The sequence below is a fragment of the Chlamydotis macqueenii genome, chromosome 4 (assembly GCF_036417535.1).
Source record: "Chlamydotis macqueenii isolate bChlMac1 chromosome 4, bChlMac1.mat, whole genome shotgun sequence".
NCBI lineage: Eukaryota > Metazoa > Chordata > Aves > Otidiformes > Otididae > Chlamydotis > Chlamydotis macqueenii.
Genome location: NC_141559.1, coordinates 13,255,418 through 13,271,604, shown reverse-complemented (window position 1 = coordinate 13,271,604; position 16,187 = coordinate 13,255,418). Strand labels below are relative to the sequence as shown.

Genomic DNA, 16,187 nt, shown 5'->3' with positions numbered 1-16,187 from the left:
GGCAGGGCAGACGGTGTAGGAAGGAGAAAAGTACATCAGGGAATGAGGAGGAGCAGGAGGTCTAGGGGCAGGAAGGTTCAGGGTGCTTTCAGAGGATGAAGGAGCTGACAGGCAGCGCAGAAGGAGAGCGTTGTCGGTGAAGCTTGGATTAGTTTGGTGTGGAAGGTCTGTAACTGTGTAAGCGCTGCACGTAGCTCGAGTCGCTTGACTGTTCGGCTCCTGCGGTGCGTCTGGGCCTGGAGCAGGCATGTTTTGTAAGAGGGAGCAGTGGAGAGCCCAGCGTTGCTTCTTTCATCGCCAGCTCCCAGCCACACACGTGTACCCCCCAGCTCACTTCCAGGTTTCATCTCTGTGCCAGACTTCTGGAGGGAACGGTGGAAGGAAGGTGGGTGTGCACACCTGTGGCCAGAAGCCCATGTGGCCCCACGCCGCTGCCAGGGCTGGGCAGGGGCTGTACACTCCCCCCTCAGAAGTTAACAGCAGCAGTGTCGGGCTGCAGAGGTGATCCTGGTAAAGCGCTCTGCTCACAGGCACTGGGGAGCATTTTCCTGCCTGCGGAGACGTTTTGCCTGGGCTGTGCTCCTGTTTTTGGGACACACAACCCAGGGCTGCTCCCGGTGATGTCAACAGAGGCTTTCCTCATTGGTTGGGAAGAGCTTTGGCAAAGAAAAAATGGAAAGGAGAAGAAATACTGCAGGCAGGAGGATGGTTTTCTCGCTTGATGAAGAAGCCCCGGCTTTAAACCTTTTTTTTAACCTGTTATTAAAACTGGAAACAGAAATTTTCACTATGAGTAAGTAAACTCTCGTACCTTGAAATGACTAAACACACAACACTGGAAGTAACACCTTTGTGCTAATCTTTGTATTTCCTCCAGCTGTTGCACAGTGCACGCGGCTCATGTCAGCTGGTGGGGCTCCTTTCAAAGCTTTCTTCCTTTTTAAACCCTGGAATTAACTTATAGCGTAATACGATAGGGAACGGAGTGCGGCATTACCGTGGGGTGAACGCGTCCCTCAGCCGTACCCGTGCGTGCGTAAGAGCCAGGACGGTAGTTCTGGTAGTTCTGGTAACAAGATTGTTTTGAAGGCGGTTCAGGGAGGACTTGGGCTGCAGCCCCAAAGGCAGCTGTGCACTGAGGCTCAGCGGAGGAAGCTCCCAGTGATGTCACTTCGCAGCGTGCCCTCTGGCTCCTGGGTTTTTTCCCTCCCCTCTTTTCTTTTTCCTTGTAGTGGATGCAGCAAAGGCTCCATTATTTGGCAGCGTGGCGTTGCTTTTGTCTATAAATGGAAGCAGTTGGCCCGTCTCCCAGTATAACACAAGATAGTCCTGTGCATCGGTTATGCAATCTGAAACTTGATGACTTCATCAGAAGTAGGAAAAAGCCTTTACCCTCAGTGCTGGGGGAGACAACTGATGGCTGTGTCCCACCCCCCAAAGCAAAGAAGGCTCAGCGATGGGGTGGGTGAAAGGGCTCGGCGCAAGAGCAGCTGAGAGATCCTCAGCGGGTGCGTTTCCCTGACCCCGGCTTGGGGAACCCCCAGCAGCTGCCGCAGCCGTGGCAGGGACCACGCTTGACCAGGTTGCACAGTGTAGCATGAGACAGGACCAGAGGAGAAGTGGAAAGAGGAGCGGGAAGGGAACTTTCAGACCAGACCAGATGTTAAAAAGAGAAAGAATCTAAATATCAGAGAGCTGCCCTTCAGCAGAGAGCCCTTCAGGGAATATCTGTGCAAAGCAGAGATGTGGACAAATTGTATTTTCTTGTTATTTCCTCAGAAGGGTCCTTGAAAACCTGACCTTCATGCAGAAAGGCTGATCCTAATTTCCCAAGCTACACTCAAGCATTGATTTTAACCCTTTCATTGACTGGGTTGGAGTGGATGTCGTAAGATTACTTTCCGATCACACAGGAATCAACATAACTCAAACCATCAGTGGAGCAGATGAATTTAAACCTCACCCTGGAATGCTTTTGCACAAGGGATCCTGAAGTGATACAGGTCCTTTCCATCAAGTCAGTGTTTTTGAACGAGTACGTATCTCTGTAATACAATTAAAGAGGTTCTAACGAGGAAATGTTAAGGCTGGTCCTGCCAAGCCGGCAGCACCCTGCAGTGTTCGCTCTGGCTCTGTAGCCCAGCAGAGGTGAAGAGCGCTGGTGTCACCGCAAGCCGGTACGTGCTAGTGGCTCTCCCAGTACTTGATAAAAGGTGGTCCTGCCCTGCGGAGCAACTCTTGCACAGTATTTTTTTTGGTCTTACCGGAAGCCAGCCTGAGCTAACCACAACATTACTGCTCTCTCCCTCACCGGGCCATCGCCATGTGCCCCAGGCCGCGGTGTGGAGAGCTGGGCACCCACGAAGGGCTGGCTGCGGGATGGTGAGGGCCAGCTGTCCGGCAGTGGGTGTAAGCGGTGGCAGCCCCACGGTGAGGACTGCCAGCTTTGGGGCTCTCACGCTGGCCGAGCGCAGGCTGCGAGCCTGACCCAGGTTCCTTCCCCGGGACACAGAGCAGGGGAAGCGTGTGCGTGGGGGGCTGCCAGGTCCTCAGGCCCTGTCCTGTGGGAGGCAGGTGCTACACCTGCCGCTTTGTGCTTAAACCCCCAAATTGTTGTGTTTTTTTTTTAAAAAAAAAAACACGGCCCTAGCTGGCCATCTGTTTTTGGGCAAGGCCCACTCCGTAGCGCTGAAGGGAGGCACGGGGTGGCTGTAAGCCTGGTGTTTCCCTGGCAGCGGGACGGCCTCCTGCTGCAGCCATGCCGAACGGGCCAGAGAGGGGGTCGGAGAGACCCCCCGGGTACGGCAGCAACCCCCCATGCCCGGTCCGTTGCTGCCCGCGGAGGCGGAGGGGCGGGTGCCGCCGTTCCCCGGACCCTCCCTCGCCCGCACCGGGGAGAGGCCGGTCCCGCCCCGCGCCGGACGCCGGGCCGCGGGCGGGCAGCGACACCTGTCGGCGGTGGCCGCGGCCTCCCCGGGCCGGCAGCGGGGGGAAGCGGGCTGGGCTCGGGTGTCGGGTAAAAAAATCCCCGGCCCTCCACCGGGAGAGCGGCTCAGGGGGCTCCCCGGGGCTTCTGCCGCTTCGTATCGCCGGCAGCGAAAGGCAGGGAATTGGATTAGAGACGTAAAGAGAGAGCAGGGCGGGTTTAGGAGAAGGTGTCCATGGCCTCGCGTGCCCTGCGACACGCTTTTGGGCCATTGCTGCAGGACGGAGACCTTAAATAAACACGTTGTGTGGTTACATCCAGAAATTCTGGTGCAATACAGGGGGAATTACCGCTGCCAGCTCCCGCTGTTCGTTGTGTGCCCCTAAAACCTTGGCTCCTCCATCCAGAGGATTGTGTGAAGCTGCTGATACGGAGAAAGGGAAATGGAGAGAAAATGTATTTCTTGTCTCTGTGATGAGGGAGGAAAAGTTTGGAAAAGCATGACTCTAAAGTTACATATCCTGAATGAAGATAAACCTAGTACACAACTTTATTATTATTTTATTATTAATGAATTGTAAAGTGTTCTTGCTTTGTCTATGGGGGCTTTGAACTCCAGGAGAGAAGAGGAGGCAGCCACCTGCTCTCTGCGGCGAGCAGCCCATGGCTTGGTTACAAGCCACAAGCGTCTTTCTGAGGACTCTTACTTTCTTCAACCTCCAGTCTTCACCCACAGACTCAATGCTTCGTGTTAATGAGCTGTAATTTCCCTTGCCTATGGAGCACCCCAAGTAACCAGACCTGTCTCTCTCTCTGCACAGGAGCAGCATCAAGTGGGATTGTCTCGGACCACGGGGCCTATGCAGCCTTCTGTCCCCCCAGGCTCCAGCAGCGTGGTTACAGGCACGAGCTCTGGGGGTCCTTTCCTGGGAAACCAGCCTCAAGCGGCCATCATGAAGCAGATGCTGATTGAGCAGAGAGCCCAGCTCCACGTGATAGAGCAGCAGAAACAACAGTTTCTAAGAGAGCAAAGGCAGCAGCAGCAGCAGCAACAGCAGATCCTAGCAGAGCAGGTACGGTGTCTGTTTGTCTCAGGTGCTGCAGCGCCTGCTGCAATTAGAGCACAAACGCTAATGACAGTGCAACACCAGCCCTTCCTTCTGTATTTGGTAATTTTCTCTCTGTGGCTCACATCTGGTATTTCAGCCATGGTTATCAAAGAAGAGGCATCTGTCTTAGTCCTACCATTAGCTTGGCAAATATTACCCATGTTCACAGCGATGGGCTTCATAGTCTCATGGGATAGTCACGCTGTAGAAGTCAGCTCTTAGCCTGGTATCTGATGGTGCATTTGCTCTGGCAGAAGCAGACTCTGCTCCAGTTACAGCTGCTGGTCCTCTCCCATGCCTCTGACTATTGTCTTGCACTGGCAAAAGCCATGTACAGCTGTGCAGTGATCTGGGACAAAGAATTGTGGGTTAAAAGTAACCTCACAAACAAAAAAAAAAGTTGGTATTTACCCAGATCAGTTCCTTACTCTGGTTTAGCACATACCACTGTGAGCAATTATGTTGGCACAAGGGAGAGGCAGCACCAAGGAAGGAACCAGAAGCTGAAGTGGGAGAACGGTAAATCCACCTCTCGTGGTGGCAGTGTGGAACTGCTGCACTGGAGCTTGTCACCTGGCTGCTGGGGCTCTCGAGCTTTGCACTAGGGATGTTAAATCACGCAGTCCGGATGGTGGTGTTTTATGTGCGTTTCAGTCAGCTGTAGTTTAAAAGCATCCCAGGAGAAGGTCAGTGAAAGTCACACTGTTCAATTCCTGTAAGCTCATACCTGAGTTTAAACTTGCAGTCCCCTAATGCTACCCAGAAAATGTTCTGATAGGTCAGTAGTTGATTTAAGCTTGGCTTCGCCTCTCTTGCTGGGGAAATAACAGTTTAAGACCTGGGATCTACTTTAATTTGAGTTAGCACTAGCGCATGTTGTATAACCACGGAAAAACTGATAGCCTTCCCCTCTTCTCATGGTCTTCTTGAGAAGCAGAAAAATTCACCCTCAATGAGCAGGAAGGATGCTCCTAGAAACCTTCAGGGTAAGGATGGATGAATGGGTTCAGAGGTGAGCCAGTTTAGGAGGGTGAGGATGCAGTAGTGTTCCCCCATCGTGGATCAGGCTGATTGAAGTGCATAAACCCAAGAGCCAGTCACTGACCTGGCTGCTGAAGGCAAGCCTGAAAGTGTTGAAAACCCACAAGCTTGTGGCCATCAAGTGTGCTGGCATAGATGAAAAGTGACAAGTCACAGTCCTCAGGCTCCTAGCTTTGGGGCGTTTGGTGCTTAACAAGGTTCCCTTTATCTTTTTGATAGTTTGTAACGCATACGTATGAACACAGGGATTACTACTTGCTTCTTTCCCATTTTTGCCATTTTCTTACCATTGTTACACATCCTTGGTTTTGGACACAGCATTTGGGGCTCCAGGTGAAGCACCAAGATATCTGCTTTTAGTAATTGCTTAGTCAAGTGCACCCCAGGCTTTGAGAGCTCTGGTAAACACACTCTTTGTTTTTATAGTCAGCCCTTGATTCCATTTCAGATGCGTGAGTATTCCTAGCACATAACCACAGAGGAGCTGGGCTGGTGGGCTGGATCAAGGGAGGGAGGCATTTTGCAATCACCTGCTCCCCAAATATCATTCACTGAAGCACAAGAGGAGATATGCCTTAGCAGCTCTTTCTGTTTTGGCTAGAGCATGGTCCCGGGCCGCAGTGCTCTGGGCAGCTGAGCGCTTTGAGTGCAGACGCAGAGGGAAGTTTTGTGCCGGGAACACAAACTTCTACTCATTGGCAGGGCTGGGGGAAGGGAAGGGTGTGTGGCTACATTGCTGTTAGATCTAGATGAGCCAAGGTATCTCGTATCCCTCCCTCTGCTTTCAGCCTGCAGCTGGTTAGGTTCGCCCTGTAGAGGTCGAGGTGAAGTGGCTGTAGGCAAGGAGAGGTGATGTTAGCCTCAGTGCTTGTTCCTTTTTGAACCAAAGGGAGCCCGTGTGCTGAGTAGCCCAAGTGCTCTCAGGGGAACTCTTCAAATGACTCTGCTTGTCTCTCCAGAACAGCTTGCTAGATAAGAAACGCTGCAGTTCTGCCACGGTACTTTTGCCACCAGCCCCTTTCTCAGCTCACTAATTAATTAATCATCTTTTTTCTCTTCTGTTTTCTTTCCCTCATTCATTTGCAGCAGTTGCAGCAGCAGTCACATTTGCCTCGGCAGCATCTGCAACAACAGCGGAGCCCATATCCGGTGCAACAGGTCAATCAGTTCCAAGGTAAAAGTCACATTTTTTTTCCTGTATTGAGTCAACGTGTGCCCCTGTAGTGAGGACGTGAAAGATCACAGGTTTTAAGACCAGTTTTTAAGCAGTGTGCCAGAATAGGAAGTCAGGCTGTTGCACATCCCGCATATTTTACCAAAGGAGAATGCCCAGGTTTGTGTATTTAGTCCAGTTTCTAATTTCCTTTCTGCTCCCCTCAGCAAAAGCTGCATTTTTTATTTGACATTTGTTTTGCCTCTTTGACATCTGGATTCTATGGATTTATCTTGTTTGCCTTCACTCATTATGCCTTTTTTTTCAGCTAGTTTCTCTCACTGTATCTTGATTTTACTCCTCATCATTCCCCGCTTTATCTAATTTGATGCGCAGGGAATTTCAGAGAGGTCATCTTTATCTGGAGAAGTGTCTGATAAATGTCAGGTGTGGGAAGCACAGTGAAATCTCCGAGATTAAAATGGAGATTTTTTTAATGTTCTCAAAAAAAAAAAAGCAAGTATTATTTCAGTGCACTTGCAGATAACTGAAAAATGTAAGGACAATTTTGTCTTAGGAAAATAAGTTAATTCCGAGCTTTTTAGATGCAAAGCATCAGCTGAATGTCTTCACTAACCAGGGATTCTAAACAGACATGAAACGAACATGCGCTTGTGCTGTACATTCATGGCAGTGTCATGTAGCTGCAACAGAAAACAAGGGAGGCAAGCATCTTGCAGTTCCCGTACCCAGGAAGTGAACAGCCAGATCTCCTGCTGGCTCCTTCGATAATCGCCTGCTCATTCTTACCTTTGGCAGCATAAATTCTGTACAAAATGAAATGTTTCCCAATAATTCATTTGTAAAATCAAAATATCTGTGCGCACCGCCATGAGACGCACATGTAAAGTCTTTCTACATTAATGCTGTTTTGAAACCTTGCCTTCAGATGTATTATTTAGAAGAAATGCGGAAGAGAGTTTAGGCTAATCTGACAGAGCAAGGAATTAATTTTCATAAATGAGCTCATTTAAATATCAATATTTCACGATTTTTCCTATTTAGTCACAAGAATGTAATCGAGTGCAGTAGGTTATGTGTAAGTGAGACCAGAAGGTGGCCCAAAATCTTAAAATCTGTTGCATCTCTCTTTTAACTACTTCTTGTCTGAACTCTTGCCTCTTATGCCAGGCATGGTAGTTCGCAAAAGTAGGAGGTGAACCACTTGCTGCTAGTGACGCATTTGGAGGTTTTCAACTGCCATTTTCAATTAAAAAATAGCTAAAGATGCATTGAGTTTTATCATTATCTATACACTTAAGCACTCGCTGGAATCATAGCAAAAAGAGACAGCTTCTAATCATGGAAGAAGGAGGTGATCTAAATTAAGAAAATTTGAGGAGACCCTAGTGCCAGTCATTAAGAAAACAGTTTAATTGGTAGCATAGATAAAGCAGAAGCTGCCACTGCATTTGCTTTATGCAAGTGAGGTCCAGATGGTCTCTCTTCATGCTACAAAATGTTTCATGTACCTGCACGTTGGAGAGTTGAGCTAAAAGCATCCTCCAGCAGCTTATCCTGCTGCAGCAAAAAGGAGACCTGGCCATCCTCTGCATCGTGTGTACAAAACTACAGGGATGACACTTCCTTTATTCACACCCATCATGGAAACCAAGCCAACGTCAAAAACAGGGGCACGGTATTTTTTATTCTCTTTGTGGGTGTTCAGGTATATTTTCTGCCACTGAGTTACAACATGTAGGGGCTGATCTAAGAACATTCAGATTTTGCCCGACAGTTTATGACTCTTAAAGCAACCATTTTATATTTACGTCTTGCATTTAATGATGTTTGAGCTGAGAGTGATTGCATGCCTCCTACTCTCGGAGCTCCACCTGCAGAGTATTTTATTTAGTTTGGTATGGTAGTGACTCAAAACCACAATGAACCCGTGGCATAATCAGAGCTGCGGTAATTCTTTTTAAATAAAGATAGTAAATACAGAAGCATATTAGCTTCCCAGAAATCGGTAGCTCCCCCCACCCCTGAAAGGAAGACATAAGCACGGTTCAGTTATCTGCCACGGTGTGGAACTTAACAAGGTTAGGATTTTCTGGTTTCCCATCATTGGCCTAAGGTGGAGTAAAATGTGCTTATAATATTGATTCACTAATATACTCTCCCTGCTTTAAATGTCCACAAAAACCAATTTTTCTTCTTTCCACAGACTTAATCAGTAACAATGATATAGAAAATCCATTCATTTATGCCTCCTGAGCTATTAAAAAATTGATTGGCCTTCTGAGCCTGACATTTCCATTTTCAAGGCTTATTTTTGAAAGACAATGGAGATATTTAAAGGAGAGCTTCAAATGGTAAACTGAAGTTCAGCCGCCATTGAAGAAGGCCAGTGGAAGCTTTCTCATTTGCTTGCTAGAAGCTGAATTAGACTTACATGAAGGAGATGAGTGCTACTGAATCACACTGCATATGCAACTTTGGAGTCTCAGGGACTAATTTTTTTCATGGAGGAGAGTGCCCATTGTCATTGATCCTGGGGAAGAGAAAAATACACACAAAAAGAAAGACTCACATTTACTTTTGAAAGGGTACTGAGAATTACTTAGTGAGTAAATCGTTGACCTTTTAACTTGCCAGCCTCATTTTAGGCCTTAAGAGAAGTTAGGCTGCTTGTCTGTATCAACGGTACTCTCTGCTGAACAGTGTCCCGCTTCACAAATGGAACCCATAACACGATCAGCGATTCCTCTTTGGGGTAGCGCTGGAGCTCTGCTGACTCTCACCTTGAAGGAGAGAGGGGACTTGGCAGGTCAGGACAGAGGCTGCCACTAGAGTGAGGGGGACGCACACATAATCTCTGAAATGCAGCTAACACGAGGCAGCAAGCACATCTTCCAAGGATGGGTAGCCTTCCACCTCTCTGCTAACCTTCACGTGAAACAATGATTTATTTGCTCAGGAAGCACAGGAATCTGAAATCCTGCTGTGATGCAGAAGACTCCTACAGATTCTCTCTTATGTAAAGATGTTAAGATTTACGGGGTTGTGGTTTTTTCTTACCTTCCTCCTTTTTTGGTGTAGGTTCTCCCCAGGATATAGCAGCTGTGAGAAACCAAGCAGCACTCCAGAGCATGCGGACATCCCGAATGATGGCCCAGAACGCGAGCATGATGGCAATGGGTCCCTCCCAGAACCCGAGCACGCTGCCCACGACTGCAGGCCAGTCAGACATGGGCATGGCTCCTTACAGCAACGCCTCTTCCAGCCAGCCGGGAATGTACAGTATGAGCACAGGGATGAGCCAAATGTTGCAGCACCCAAACCAAAGTGGCATGAACATGGCACATAACGCAGGCCAGGGAACGAGGCAGCCTGCCTCTGGACAAGCGGTGGGAATGGTCGGCAATTTTGGTCAGAACATGCTAGTAAACTCTGCTCTTCCCCAGCATCAGCAGCAGATGAAAGGACCTGTGGGCCAGGTCTTACCCAGGCCACAAACACCGCGACTTCAAAACCTGATGGGGACTGTCCCGCAAGGAACACAAAACTGGCCGCAGCGAGGCTTGCAGGGTATACCTGGAAGGACTAGCAGTGACATGGGGCCCTTCAATAACGGCACAACGTACCCAATGCCATCTGGGCAGCCGCGGCTGTCCAAGCAGCATTTCCCACAGGGGCTTAATCAGACAGTTGTGGACACGAGTGGAACAGTAAGAGCCCTGAACCCAGCCATGGGAAGACAGTTGCTGCAGCCACTGCCTGGGCAACAAGGAGCCGGCCAGGCCCGGCCGATGGTAATGCCTGCAATAAGCCAAGGGGTCCCCACGATGCCTGGCTTCAGTCAGCCTCCGACGCAGCAGATGCCAGGTGGTAACTTTGCTCCGAGCAGCCAAGGCCAGGCCTACGAGAGGAATCCCACTCAGGACATATCTTACAACTACAGTAGTGACGGAGCAGGGGGGTCGTTCTCCAGTTTAGCAGAGGGTGCAGACCTTGTGGACTCCATCATTAAGAGCGGACCAGGGGATGAGTGGATACAAGAACTTGATGAGTTGTTTGGAAACCCCCAGTGAAATGGTCTTGTCTAGTCTGGAGCTTTGGTTGTTACGTTTGAAAAAAGAGAGCTGGATGTTCTCCCCATCCTTGGATTGTTGGGGTTTTGTTTGATTGGTTTGGTTTGGGGTTATTTTGTTTTCTTTTATTTTCAATCATGCAAACTGAGCTGATCTGTAGCCAACTTTGGAAGATCTGAGAGACGATGAAAACATCGCTATCCCAAGACTTCCACCAAGCGATTTCCGTTGCGTGGCAGCACCCGCTCTGTGTGTGTGTGGGACAGGATGGGGAAACTGGAAAAGCCAGGTGATGCCTCTCGTTGGGAAAATTTGGTCTTTCCCCATGGAAATGAGGCTTCATTGCACAGTGGTATGGGGTGGTCCTGATTATCTCCCACCTCATGTAACTCTAGACACTGCAACTTTCAGGGGAGCAGAGGAAAACAGCTGGGAGCAAAGCCTAAAGATGCTCACGGGCGATTGCACAGGCCCCTGGTTGGAAGGGGGCTTAGCCCTGGGGGTAAGCAGGTCTCAGTGAGCCACGGCCAGGCCCACAGGGCTGTCACAAGGGAACGTGCAGCACACATCTGACAAACCTAAACAGTTACAGGGAGGTCACCATTTTCACTGCAGAATCATAAAAATCCAATAGAATTGTAGGAGACCATAAATTTGACAGTGTGGTGAGGACAGTTTGGTTATGGGACTGCTGCTGGCGACAGCCTAGGCGGGAGGGTTAACTTAACGAGCTATTTAGTCCCCTTGGGTCTGGCAATAGCGCTTCCCTGGCAGAGCACTTTGGCCTCTGTCAGCTGCCCGGGGGCGCAGAGCAGCAGCTGTGAGTGGTGTTGAAGGGCTGAGAGGTACCAACAGACATCAGCGTAGGTCCTGAGCGGGTCCTTCTCTCTCCTTCCACCCCAGCACGCTTTCAGTTCATTCCTTCCCCTCCCATCCTTCAGTGTGAGGCAAGGTGAGCTGGCTGCACTTCTTCTCAGGTGAGCAACAACCGCCACAAAGAGGAGGAGAAAACAGGCAGGAGAAAATGCACAGGGAGGGTTTGGCAGGCAGAATGGCTTTCTCCTCTCCTCTGCAAAAGTGCAAGATCGGCAGATAGCATTACCTTGGAGCGTCTGGGCTCTTGAAGTGATGTCATATGCAACCTGATCTTCAGTTTCAAACAGATATTTGGTCTGATCTCTGGTTTGCTGGAATAAAATTCACTGCAGTATTTGAAGAACAGGAACCAGTGAAGGACTACTGTAAAGATCATTGATGAATGGGTAAATAATTGATGGAGTTACTGCAAATAAGCTTTTAGGTAGCAGTGACGTATCACTGTCTCCACTGTGTGGACCAGCACTGCGATAAAGTTGTGGTGTGTCCTGCACGATACTGAGACGCCAGCCGTTCTGAATGTCTAAGGCAGCGGTTCCCAAGCTGCAAGCTGAGGTAAGCTGTCCTCCGAAACCCATCACCTTTTCAGTGTTTTCAGCTGAGAGCTGTTTCTCAGGGTGTGTAGTGCTGCATAAAAAATGTTAGCGTGATCCACAGGCCAAAAAGTGTTGGGAGCCTCTGGCCTAACGCTGGCCTGTGTGAGCCGTAAGATGTGCTCTGTAGCAGAAGCGTCTCTAGTGTACAACTGCCAGCACCAGCTCTCCAGCCACCGATTACCTCCTTGTGCGCCGCTCTCCTTGGGACCGGCAATGTGAGGTGCTCAGCTGCTGAAACCCACGGGAGCTGAGGGGCTTGGCACCCTGCATGTTTAAGTCCCGCCTTTCCCTGTGGAGCACAGATGTGCATCACCTTAAGGAGTGGGAGCAAAAGGCGCCTGGAACCATCTCGGCACCCTTGCAGGGCTTACCTAGACGAGGGGAAGTATCTGTTTTAAATGCTGTGATGCGAGCAGGACAGGCTGCATTTTTAACATGGTCTAGCTGCTCAAGGTGAGCTGTCAGTCCAGCTTGCCCTAACTGTTAAATTTTTAAGACATGCTTTAGTTACACCTGTTTTAGCTAACCCCTTTTAAAAATACAGCGCAAGGACCTATTCCGGTTCCTACCGAAGATGATAGGGGTTTGCTTTCAGCAGGAGCCAGGTTGTTTGTGGCCTAATTCAGTGCAAGAGAGCACCAGCCAAAGTTCTCAGTCCACCCTGTGGGTAAGCAGCTCTTAGTCAAACTAGCCTGAACGGAAGGGATGGGCAAACCTGCGAAATGGCACCCCGAAGGGACGAGGGCGTCGTGTGTACCTGTGTGTCTGTGTGAGCGCGTGGGTGAGGGAGCGACGAGCTGGTGCAGCACGTACCCCTGTCCTGTCCTGCACACCGAAGGACGTGGGGGACGGCACAGCGTCCCTTTTTCAGGTGTGAGTGACTGGGGGTCACCTGCCAACGCAGGTGGGGAAACGAGGGTCTAAAAACACACAACCACCACGCGGCAGCCAAGGGCAAGCCCGTGTGCACGAGGGAGATACGGGCTTTGGTGAATAAATGGTGACGAAGGCCGAGTCTCTGTTGTCTTTGTGGAGCTTCCTCAAAATACTCCGTACTGGGACCAATTACTAGAGATTTTAATAGATCTGGGGTGGTTTTTTTTTTCTTTCTTACTATGGTGCTGATGTATATGTAATGTTAAAAAAAAAGTTATTTGTAAATATGTTTTTACAATTCTACAGATATCACTGGGTCTACTATCTGTAAAATATATACATATAAAATATATATATATACTGTTTGTTTAAAATAGAGTATTTTTATTTCATTCCTTAACTCATCCTTACTGCAGTGGTATTGCACTTCAGATGACGTCTATTTACTAATTTGTACTGTATCCCTGACAGCAACTTGCTCCATTTTATTCAGATTTTTCTAGTTTTCTGTTTTTACTTTGTACATTAAGCATTGCTTATTTCCTTTTAAGACCTGTACAGAGCTCTGAAAATGTAGAAAAAGACCTGATGTTAACATACCACTTTTAAAGAAAAAACAAAACAAAACAAAAACAAAAACAAAACCCAAATAAAAGATGGTTATCTGAGTCATACACGAGGCTGGTTTATAGGATCATCTCTCACCCCACTCCTGCACCTCGGTGAGTGATCTTCCCCGGGGAGGAGGGAAGTCGGCTTCAGGCGAGCCTTGTTTTGGCCCCGGGGTTTCTGCGTGGCTGCCTCGTCGCACCCTGCGGAGCTGCCCTTGCCGGAGTCGGGGCGTTACAGGCGGGATGTAGCCCATACCAGGCTGCCCCTCTTGCCCCCGCGTTTGTTCAGCGGCCGGTAAAGCCCCCGCGCATCCCGGTGAGCCCCACTGGGCACACCCGAGCATCTTCCCTTGGTGGCAGCAGACTCCTAGGCTGCTGTGACGAGCGGCCGGGCGCAAGGGCTTCATCAGGTGTCTGCCTTGCTTTGGGGTGACGGTGCCCCTGTCTCAGAGCAAGGTGAGCTGTCAAAACTGCTGGTGCTCTGAGGTGAGGTCTGCGCTCAGGCAGCTGCTATGGGGGAGGTTGGTCCATAACTGGGCCCGTTAGAGGTGGCAGCTCCAAGCTTTAGCGTTTATTCCGTGTAGGGAGCAAAAGCGGGGAGCGGGGAGGTGCTTTCAGGGGAGGTCACAAGGTGGAGAACCCAGGATGTAGGGGTCCTGTGGCTGGGGTCTGAGGAGGTGAGGTAGGGTGGAAGAAGGGAGATGCAAGGTTGGATGTAGGAGTTGGAAAGAAGAGAGGGAAGCTGGGGAAGCTAACTACTACACTTAGAGTAGTTCCCTGTCACTGACTACTGCCACGGTGTGAGAATTGTGTCATCAGAAGCCTTTTGGAAAGCACGTAGACTTGTTGAGTTTATATGACCTGTTCAAGACAAACATGCAATGTAGCTTCCAGGCTCCACTCCGATTTCTGTTTCCACCCTACCAGGGAGCCGTGGAGGATCAGACACCGGAGCGTGCTGTTTGGGATGTCAGTGCAGCTTGGCTTCACGTACAACCTTTAAGGTGAGGTTCCCCTTCTCTCCTTAACGCCAGTCCTTTACCGTTCTAACTGTGGATAATGGGGCGCAAGGAAGGAGGCTGGCCCAGAGCAGAGCAGCTTGCCAGGGTTACTCGTCAGCTTGTGCTGGCAGAGGGCTTGCTGAGAACGGATGCTTTCAGCACGAGGCCCCTCGGTACTGACTGGCTTTGGAGCTGCAGCGGGGACCAATGTCCTTCCTGATCGTGACCAACAGGTGGAGGTTTGCATCACCTCACAGCGTGTGCTGAACGTGCAGCCTGACGCCGACGCCTCGATCAGCAGGCAGGACATGGTATGGTTCTCACTAAACTAAACACTGACACTGACAGCATCCATCTGTTCTAGGTGTGTTTGGTTTTAATTATACATGAGTCAGTCTTTAATGCTTTTCCATCACAGGCATTCTGTCCTGGCTCACTGGGGAAAAAGCAGTGACTCAGAAGACAGGTGGTATCCCCAGCTCCAGGTCTCCTCCTGCACTCTCATTAGCTGGTGCAGCTCCTAAAATGTTAGGTTCATTTTTATCCCCTAGCACTCTGGCTTTGTGCTGCTGGATGATGCTTTGCAGCCTCACACCTGCATTTTTTGGCATCTGAAATTGTCCCTGGGTGATAGCAGTTCATTCCTTTCTGTGAACGGAATAAGATGCAATAGAATAGAAAATGGAGAAGCAATCTATAAACATGCCAGACCACTGCAACAGGTAAGCTTGGAAAGGGATATTTTTAGAGGCAAAGACCTTTTTGAGCACAGTGACCTTTGGGCCTCCTCTAGCGTGTATTTCAAGCCTGTTGGACCTTTGTCTTGGTTTTGATTCTGGCAGCAACACTTCCTGCTGCCTGTGACTGTCTGAAGGCATCACTGGCAGGAGGGTAGGTGGATTTTCTGTCTTTCAGCCCACAGAAGGAAAGTTAGTGGAAGAATTCCCAGTGATTTCTGTGGCTGTTAAATCTGGCCCTGTTGTACTTTCTCCCTGGAGGCAAGTGCGGAGAGTTGCCCTTTCTGCAGCTGGGTCAGCTCCGGCCTGTTAACCTTAGAATCATGGAATGGTTTGGTTGGAAGGGACCTTTAAAGGCCATCCAGTCCAACCCCCCTGCAAGGCGCAGGGACATTTCCAACCAGATCAGGTTGCTCAGAGCCCCGTCCACCTGGCCTTGAACGTTTCCAGGGATGGGGCATCCACCACCTCTCTGGGCAACCTGTGCCAGTGTTCCACCACCCTCAGTGTAAAAAAAAATTATTCCTTGTATCTAGTCTAGATCTACCCTATTTTGGTTTAAAACCGCTACCCCTTGTCCTATCACAACAGGCCCTGCTAAAGAGTTTCTCCCCATCTTTATAATCCTCCTTCAAGTACTGAAAGGGGGCAATAAGGTCTCCCTGAAGCCTTCTCTTCTCCAGGCTGAACAACCCCAACTAATAAAAAAGAAAGACTAAACAGACCAGGATCATTACTTCAGAAAAAAAAAAAAAAGGGACATCTGAGGTTAAGCAAAGACCAACAGGAAATAAATTGTTCTCACCACATGAAACCTGGAAGACATGCTCTAAAATCTGCACAGGTGTTAATTTTCTTCATAGCAGCTGGTATGGGGCTGTGTTTTGGATTTGTGCTGAAAACAGTGTTGGTAACACAGGGATGTTTTAGTTACTGCTGAGCAGGGCTTGCACAGAGTCAAGGCCTTTTCTGCCTCTCACACCACCCCACCAGTGAGCTGGCTGGGGGTGCACAAGGAGTTGGGAGGGGACACAGCTGGGACAGCTGAGCCCAGCTGACCAAAGGGAGATCCCACACCAGATGGTGTCAGGCTCAGCGTATGAAGCTGGGGGAAGAAGAAGGAAGGGGGAGACATTTGGAGCTCTGGAACTTTGTCTTCCCAAGCGA

General features: G+C 49.5%; 1 protein-coding gene across 2 annotated transcripts in view; it reads left to right on the top strand.

The window, feature by feature from the left end:
* Nucleotides 1-13,345, top strand: part of MAML3 (mastermind like transcriptional coactivator 3) — a 245,080-nt gene extending 231,735 nt beyond the window's left edge. Inside the window, exons 3-5 of one of the 2 annotated variants that reach the window (XM_086746231.1) lie at nucleotides 3,748-3,999; nucleotides 6,166-6,250; nucleotides 9,332-13,345. In XM_086746231.1, the coding sequence (XP_086602357.1) occupies nucleotides 3,748-3,999; nucleotides 6,166-6,250; nucleotides 9,332-10,323 (1,329 nt within the window). In that variant the 3' untranslated portion in view covers nucleotides 10,324-13,345. Of the gene's footprint in view, nucleotides 1-3,747; nucleotides 4,000-6,162; nucleotides 6,251-9,331 lie in introns of both variants that reach the window. The other variant, XM_086746230.1, reaches the window with a different exon arrangement.
* Nucleotides 13,346-16,187: the final 2,842 nt, after the last annotated feature.